At 45.2% G+C, this 9,182-nt stretch overlaps 1 protein-coding gene across 22 annotated transcripts in view; it reads right to left on the bottom strand.

The window, feature by feature from the left end:
- LOC122550608 (phosphatidylinositol-binding clathrin assembly protein) overlaps positions 1-9,182 on the bottom strand; it is a 161,692-nt gene that overhangs the window by 107,440 nt on the left and 45,070 nt on the right. For all 22 annotated transcript variants that reach the window (XM_043691581.2, XM_043691589.2, XM_043691586.2 and 19 more), the window contains exon 4: positions 6,720-6,822. In XM_043691581.2, coding sequence (XP_043547516.1) covers positions 6,720-6,822 — 103 coding nt within the window. The remainder of the gene's footprint in view (positions 1-6,719; positions 6,823-9,182) is intronic.

Below are 9,182 nucleotides of genomic sequence, written 5' to 3'. Positions count from 1 at the left end.
GAGAGAGGGGGGAAGAGAGAGAGGGGGGAAGAGAGAGAGGGGGGAAGAGAGAGAGGGGGGGAAAGAGAGAGAGGGGGGGAAGAGAGAGGGGGGGAAGAGAGAGGGGGGGAAGAGAGAGGGGGGGGGAAGAGAGAGGGGGGGGAAGAGAGAGGGGGGGGGGGAAGAGAGAGGGGGGGGAAGAGAGGAGGGGGGGGAAGAGAGAGGGGGGGGAAGAGAGGAGGGGGGGAAGAGAGAGGGGGGGGAAGAGAGAGGGGGGGGAAGAGAGAGGGGGGGGAAGAGAGAGAGGGGGGGGAAGAGAGAGAGGGGGGGGAAGAGAGAGAGGGGGGGGAAGAGAGAGAGGGGGGGGAAGAGAGAGAGGGGGGGGAAGAGAGAGAGGGGGGGGGAAGAGAGAGAGGGGGGGGGAAGAGAGAGGGGGGGGGGAGGGAAGAGAGAGGGGGGGGAAGAGAGAGGGGGGGGGGAAGAGAGGAGGGGGGGGGAAGGAAGAGAGAGGGGGGGGGGAAGAGAGAGGGGGGGGAAGAGAGAGGGGGGGGAAGAAGAGAGGGGGGGGAAGAGAGAGGGGGGGGAAGAGAGAGGGGGGGAAGAGAGAGAGGGGGGGGAGAGAGAGAGGGGGGGGAGAGAGAGGGGGGAGGGAAGAGAGAGAGAGGGGGGGAAGAGAGAGAGAGGGGGGGGAAGAGAGAGAGAGAGAGAGAGAGAGGGGGGGGGAAGAGAGAGAGGGGGGGGAAAGAGAGAGGGGGGGGGAAGAGAGAGGGGGGGGGGAAGAGAGAGGGGGGGGAAGAGAGAGGGGGGGGGAAGAGAGGGGGGGGGGAAAGAGAGAGAGAGGGGGGGAAGAGAGAGGGGGGGGAGAGAGAGAGGGGGGGAAGAGAGAGGGGGGGGAAAGAGAGAGGGGGGGGGAAGAGAGAGGGGGGGGAAGAGAGAGAGGGGGGGGGAAGAGAGAGGGGGGGGGAAGAGAGAGGGGGGGAAGAGAGAGGGAGAGGGGGGAAGAGAGAGAGAGGGGGGGAAGAGAGAGAGAGGGGGGGAAGAGAGAGAGAGAGAGGGGGGGAAGAGAGAGAGAGGGGGGAAGAGAAGAGAGGAGAGGGGGGTAGAGAGAAGAGAGAGAGAGGGGGGGAGAGAAGAGAGAGGGAGGGGGGAGAGAGAGAGAGGGAGGGGGAGAGAGAGAGAGAGAGGGGGGGAGAGAGAGAGAGGGAGGGGAGAGAGAAGAGAGAGGGAGGGGGAGAGAAGAGAGAGAGAGGGGGGGAGAAGAGAGAGAGAGGGGGGGAGAAGAGAGAGAGAGGGGGGGGAGAGAGAGAGAAGAGAGAGAGAGAGGGGGGAAGAGAGAGAGAAGAAAGAGAAAGGAGAGAAAAAAAGAGAAGAGGGAGAGAGAGAGAGAGAGAGAAGAATAGAAGAGAGAGAGAGAGAGAAGAGAGAGAGAGGGGGAAAAGAGAGGGGAGAGAGAGAAAAAAAGAGAAAAAAGGAGAGAAAAAGAAAGAAAGAGGAGAGAGAGAGAGAGAGAGAGAGAGAGAGAGAGAGAAGAGAGAGAGAGAGAGAACCTGCACAGTTACTGCCTTTGCTTTCATGTATCGCTGGACATCAGAGAGCATCTAGGAAAATTAACAAACAGTGAATTTCACAACTAATCTTCAAGTCTGTCCAAGAGAAAGGCTGTATTAGTGAGTACACTGGGTTCTTTCTTGATTATATGTTTTGGAGATAAGTCTCTTGATTAACCTTAAAATATAAGCCACAGCTATTAATTTAACCTGGGGCAGTGTTTGGAGAGGAATAAGATGGTGTTATTTTCTGGGTCTGCAGATTGTGATGGTGCAAAAATGGCCTTTGCAGTGATATGTACTTCTTGTCAGATGTGGGAGTTTAAAGAGAGTTTAAGAGTTACTGCGGATTATATCTGCCATAAATGCTGTTGGATGCGAATCTTATCAGATTGGTTGGAGAGACAGATAGAAGCGATGAGGAATTTGCAACAGCAACAGTATGTGATGGATGGCAGTTATAGGGAGGGGGGGGGAGGAAAAGTCTCAGATACAGTCACATAGGTGGGTTAACTCCAGGAAGGGTAAGAGAGGTCGGCACCTAGGGCAGGAGTCTTTTGTGGATATACCCATTTCAAACAGGTATGCTGTTTTGGAAAATGTAGGGGGTGATAGATTCTCAGGGGAACGTAGCACGAACAGCCAAGTTTCTGGTATGGAGACTGACTCTAATGCAACGAGTGGTACTTCAGCTTCCATGAGATCAATTGTGTTAGGGGATTCTAGTCCGAGGTACAGACGTTTCTGTGGCCAGCAGGGAAAAAGGAGAATGGCGTGTTGTTTCCCTGGTGCCAGGGTCAAGGATGTCTCAGCGAGGGCGCAGAATGTTCTCACGGGGGAAGAGGGCCCAGCAAGAGGTCTTTGTCCACATTGGAACCAACGACATAGGAAGGGAAAAGGTTGAGATTCTGAAGGGAGATTACAGAGAGTTAGGCAGAAATTTGAAAAGGAGGTCCTCAAGGGTAGTAAATATCTGGATTTACTCCCAGTGCTACGAGCTAGTGAGGGCAGAAAGAGGAGGATAGAGCAGATGAATGCATGGCTGAGGAGCTGGTGTAGGGAGAAGGATTCACATTTTTGGATCATCGGAATCTCTTTTGGGGTAGAAGTGACCTGTACAAGGACAGATTGCACCTAAATTGGAAGGGAACTAATATACAGGCAGGGAAATTTACTAGAGCTGCTCGGGAGGATTTAAACTAGTAAGGTTGGGAACCCAGGGAGATCGTGAGGAAAGAGATCAATCTGAGACTGGTACAGTTGAGAACAGAGGGGAGTCAAACAGTCAGGGCAAGCAGGGACAAGGTAGGATTAATAAATTAAACTGCATTTATTTCAATGCAAGGGGCTGAACAGGGAAGGCAGATGAACTCAGGGCATGGTTAGGAACATGGGACTGGGATATCATAGCAATTACAGAAACATGGATGGACTGGCAGCTTAAATGTTCCAGGATACAAATGCTACTGGAAGGATAGAAAGGGAGGCAAGAGAGGAGAGGGAGTGGCATTTTTGATAAGGGATAGCATTACAACTGTGCTGAGGGAGGATATACCCAGAAATACATCCAGGGAAGTTATTTGGGTGGAACTGAGAAATAAGAAAGGGATAATCACCTTATTGGGACTATATTTATAGACCCCCCAATAGTCAGAAGGAAATTGAGAAACAAACTTGTAAGGAGATCTCAGCTATCTGTAAGAATAACAGGGTAGTTATGGTAGGGGATTTTAACTTTCCAAACATCGACTGGTGTTAAAGGTTTAGATGGAGAGGAATTTAAGTGCATACAAGACAATTTTCTGAGTCAGTATGTGGATGTACCTCCTAGAGAAGGTGCAAAACTTGACTTACTCTTGGGAAATACAGCAGGGCAAGTGACTGAGGTGTCAGTGGGGGTGCACTTTGGGGCCAGCGACCATAATTCTATTCGTTTTAAAATCGTGATGGAAAAGGATAGACCAGATCTAAAAGTTGAAATTCTAAATTGGAGAAAGGCCAATTTTGATGATATTATGCAAGAACTTTCGAAAGCTGATTGGAGGCAGGTGTTCGTAGGTAAAGGGACGGCTGGAAAATGGGAAGCCTTCAGAAATGAGATAACAAGAATCCAGAGAAAGTATATTCCTGTCAGGGTGAAAGGGAAGGCTGGTAGATACAGGGAATGCTGGATGACTAAAGAAATTGAGGGTTTGGTTGAAAAAAAGAAGGAAGCATACGTCAGGTATAGACAGGATGGATCGAGTGAATCCTTAGAAGAGTATAAAGGAAGTAGGAGTATACTTAAGAGGGAAATCAGGAGGGCAAAAAGGGGACATGAGATAGCTTTGTCAAATAGAATTAAGGAGAATCCAAAGGGTTTTTACAAATATATTAAAGACAAAAGGGTAACTAGGGGGAGAATAGGGCCCCTCAAAGATCAACAAGGCGGCCTTTGTGTGGAGCCACAGAAAATGGGGCAGATACTAAATGAATATTTTGCATCAGTATTTACTGTGGAAAAGGATATGGAAGATATAGACTGTAGAGAAATAGATGGTGACATCTTGCAAAATGTCCAGATTATAGAGGAGGAAGTGCTGGATGTCTTGAAAGGGTTAAAGGTGGATAAATCCCCAGGACCTGATCAGGTGTACCCTTCTGTGGGAAGCTAGGGAAGTGATTGCTGGGCCACTTGCTGAGATATTTGTATCATCGATCGTCACAGGTGAGGTGCCGGAAGACTGGAGGTTGGCAAACATGGTGCCACTGTTTAAGAAGGGAGGTAAAGACAAGCCAGGGAACTATAGACCGGTGAGCCTGACCTCGGTGGTGGGCAAGTTGTTGGAGGGAATCCTGAGGGACAGGATGTACAAGTATTTGGAAAGACAAGGACTGATTAGGGATAGTCAACATGGCTTTGTGCATGGGAAATCATGTCTCACAAACTCGATTGAGTTTTTTGAAGTAACAAAGAGGATTGATGAGGGCAGAGCAGTAGATGTAAGGCGTTCGACAAGGTTCCCCATGGGAGACTGATTAGCAAGGTTAGATCTCATGGAATACAGGGAGAACTAGCCATTTGGATACAGAACTGGCTCAAAGGTAGAAGACAGAGGGTGGTGGTGGAGGGTTGTTTTTCAGACTAGAGGCTTGTGACCAGTAGAGTACCACAAGGTTCAATGCTGGGTCCACTACTTTTCGTCATTTATATAAAGTGGAGTTGCAGGTAGATAGGTTATTGAAGAAGGCATTTGGTATGCTTCCCTTTATTGGTCAGAGTATTGAGTACAGGAGTTAGGTCGTCATGTTGCGGCTGTACAGGACATTAGTTAGGCCACTGTTGGAATATTGCATGCAATTCTGGTCTCCTTCCTATCAGAAAGATGTTGTCAAACTTGAAAGGGTTCAGAAAAGATTTACAAGAATGTTGCCAGGGTTGGAGGATTTGAGCTATAGGGAGAGGCTGAACAGGTTGGGGCTGTTTTCACTGGAGTGTCTGAGGCTGAGGGGTGACCTTATACAGGTTTACAAAATTATGAGGGGCATGGATAGGATAAATAGACAAAGTCTTTTCCGTGGGTTTGGGGAGTCCAGAACTAGAGGGCATAGGTTTAGGATGAGAGGGGAAAGATATAAAAGAGACCCAAGGGGCAACCTTTTCACGCAGAGGGTGGTACGTATATGGAATGAGCTGCCAGAGGATGTGGTGGAGGCTGGTACAATTGCAACATTTAAGAGGCATTTGGATGGGTATATGAATAGGAAGGGTTTGGAGGGATATGGGCCGGGTGCTGGCAGGTGGGACTAGATTGGGTTGGGATATCTGGTCGGCGTGGACAGGTTGGTCCGAAGGGTCTGTTTCCATGCTGTACATCTCTATGACTCTATACTTAAAGTGCAGATTCAGCTGCCCCAATGGGGAAGCTGGGAGACCGGTTGTTCCAAGATACATGTAACAGTTGGCTGTTAAATGGATACCAGAAGTTTGCTTACTGTTTTGACAACAATTCAAATTTAACCAAATTAATTTAAATTATGCCCAAGATATTAGAAGCCAACGGAAGTTAAATTTTATTGTTTTGACACTCGGAAACCAATCAAATTATAATTTTGTTCATTATTAGAGTTACGAACATAATTTCCACTATGTAAAGAAAAATAACAATTTAAGAGTTCTCTGTCACTCAATCAAATTTTAACAGATTACAAGGCGAGACGGGCATTTCTTGGTATTTGGTTTTTAGGTCACAGATGCTCAACCTTTGCATCATAACAGTCATGAACTATGAAAGTGATTTAATTTTGATTAATATTTTTAACAATATTTTACAAATGGCATCATGGGTACATGCATGAAAACCATTTAAAATTGTCTTGTTCCTTGATATTCATTTAAATTAGCTGATCAAGTGAAGTGACTTTAGGTATTACTGGTGCCCAGGTTGGGATCTGGGGGGGAAAAAAAAGTTTAAAAAGTCAGAGGTTTCAATCCTGACCACAAACAAGTGCCCCTGCTAGAATATAGGCAAAACAATCTGATTGCCAGCTACTCCATAAACTCCTCTTAGCAGTCCAGAACCAAGAGTCTGACTCAGGCAATCAACTGTTTCCACTGATCTTTTAACCACAATCGAATCTACATTAGGACATTGAAGAAATACAAAAGTAACCATATCCATTCCTTGCTCAGGCCAAGGAAGAGGAGTATATTGTGATGGAAGGCAGTATCTATCACGATCTTCAAACTAAATAATTTTAGCATATATCCATTGCATTTTCCAATAATACTATTAAGATTCTATGAACATTCAAAATCACAAGACAGTACTGTGCTTTGTATTTGGATAAAAAGCGAGTGCCATTGCACTTCCTACCACATCAAATCATTTACTAATAATCGCCATGAAATACGGCCACTTGAGTGAAGTGCCAAAAGGGAGGAATGGAGCATCAGCCACTGCCTTCATAAAAGGAAACCATTTCTTTGTTGTTTATCAAGATTTAAATCTAATACTTAATTGGGATTATCAAGTTACAGGTAATACATGTGCGGAAGACTTGTAGTTAACACAATTCAAAGCTCATTAGATAATCAGCAGATACAGCATAACTATTAACTCCCACCTGAACTGCAGCTACTTAGGTAAACAATACAAAGGAAAAATCAATTTTGACAGAATCATGTTACGGTTGACTGTTATTAGTCCTTACCCTCTTTTCACCTTGGTGAAGTCAAAAGCAACCTGCCTGTAGGAGACTGCCTTTTCATTTAGGTATCTACTATAACGCCGGATGAAAGTAGACATGTCATACCCTTAAACACACAAAATATCCATGTTAAAAACAGTAGCACCTCATGAAGAATAAACATTTATTGCTGTTGGTCAGTAAAAGCAAAATGGTTTTATCTACTTAAAAACAGTTATAAAAGTATTTATGGGCACATTTATGCCTGGACACAAGAGATCAGGAGACCAATCATGAATTTCTGTTTCCAATCAACACATTGCTTCACTATTCAAGTTAAACATAAGTGAGAATAGTTCTTATTCTTAAGATTTACATCAATCAGAATAGCTTGTGGATTTTTAAAAAAATTTGCAACATAACTGCTATATCTAAGGAATAGGTGACTACACCACACCTTTACACAGATGAAGATAACACATACCTATCATAAGGCATATTGGAGAAGAACGTGGAAATGGAAGTAGGACATTCAATCATAGAACAGAACAATACAGGCCCTTTGGCCCTTGATGTTGGTCTGATCATTTATCCTACTCGAAGATCAAACTCACCTCCATACCCTTCATTTTACTATCATCCATGTTCCTACCCAAGGGTCACGAAATGCCCCTCATGTATCTGACTCTATGACCACTGCTGGCAGTGCATTCCATACATCCACCACTGTGTAAAGAACCTACCTCTGACATCTCATCTCAACCTTGCTCCAATCACCTTAAAATTATGCCCCCTCTCGACAGCCATTTCCACCCTGGGAAAAACTCTCTGGCTGTCCATTCTATCTATGCCTCTCATTATCTTGTACACCCCTATCCAGTCTCCTCTGATCCTTCTTCGCTCCAATGAGAAGAGCCCTAGCTCCCTCAAGCTTTCTTCATAAGACATGCCCTCCAGTCCAGGCAGCATCCTGTTAAATCTCCTTTGCACCATCCCGAAATCTTCCACATCTTTCCTGTGATGAGGTGATCAGAACTGAATATAATATTCCAAGTGTGGCCTAACCAGGCTTGCTAGAACTGCAGCAAAACCTCACAGGCTCTTAAACTCAATGTCCCTGCTAATGAAAGCCAACACACCACACAACTTCTTAACAACCCTATCCACTAGGGTGGCAACTTTGAGGGATCTATGGATGTGGACCCCAAGATCCCTGTGTTCTTCCATACTGCCAAGAATCGTGCCTTTAACCCTGTAACCTGCATTCAAATTCAATCTTCCAAAATGAATCACTTCACACTTTCCCAGGTTGAACGCCATCTGCCACTTCTCAGCCCAACTCTACATCCTGTCAATATCCCATTACAATCTACAACAGCCCTCCACACTATCCACCACTCCACCAAACTTTGTGTCATTGGCAAACTTACTAATCCACCCTTCCACTTCCTCATCAAAGTCATTTTCAAAAATCAAGTAGTTCAGAGGTCCCAGAACAGATCCCAGCAGAATACCACTGGTCACCAAGTTCCAGGTTGAAAATTTTCCATCTACTACTACTACTACTCCGTCTACAGGCCAGCCAATTCTGCATCCAGACAGCCAATTTCTCTCTGTCCCATGCCTCCGTACATTCTCAATGAGCCTACCAAGGGGTACCTTATCAAATGTCGTTAAAATCCATTTCCACCACACCCACTGCTCGGCCTTCAATGTATTTTGTCACATCCTCAAATAATTCAATAAGACTTGTGAGACATGACCTGACCCTCAGAAGCTGACTATGTCTAAGCAAACTATACTTTTCCAAATAATCATAAATCCTGTCTTTCAGAATCCTCTCCAATAATGTTACAAGCGGATGCCATTGTTTCAGAAGATGGTGTGAAGGCGTAATTCGCAGATGAGCTAGGATGGAACGAAGGATTAATTCTTGAGAATTCTACATATGTTTCAAAGCGGAAAGATAACCCATTGTAATCAAAAAACAATTCTCGCAATCAAATAGATCTGAGTAAACTAAGCAAACTAAGTAAACTAAGGAACTTGCTGGATGACAAGTTGCTAACAGAACATGGTGGCTCAATTCCAGCCATCTTCTAAGAAGTAGACCCAATGTAGATCAAATGAAGTGACCAAACTAAGGATCTTGAATGTTTGTTTATGCAGTGAGAACATTTAACTTCTTGAAGCATTGTATTAATTGTAATGGCATTTTAGTTAATTTTCCACAAATGAATCAATAACTCATGATCTGTGTTAAAAATAATTGTTTGCTGTTAAAGGGCATATGGAGTTAGGTTGCAGATCAGCTGTTATCTCATTGAGTGGTAGCACAAGCTTGAATGACTGACCTTTATTATCGTCACGGAGAGGGCTCGGGGCAGGCGGTGTGGGAAAGCATTTAGTTGGGGCAGGGGAAATTACAATGCTCTTAGGCAGGAACTATGGAGCATAAATTGGAAACAGATACTTTCCGAGAAATGC

This window comes from Chiloscyllium plagiosum, unplaced genomic scaffold (genome assembly GCF_037043375.1).
Source record: "Chiloscyllium plagiosum isolate Xiang-an unplaced genomic scaffold, Cpla_swu_hap1 HiC_scaffold_6, whole genome shotgun sequence".
NCBI lineage: Eukaryota > Metazoa > Chordata > Chondrichthyes > Orectolobiformes > Hemiscylliidae > Chiloscyllium > Chiloscyllium plagiosum.
Note: the sequence above shows the minus strand (reverse complement) of the source record. Positions and strands in the feature narration are given on the sequence as shown.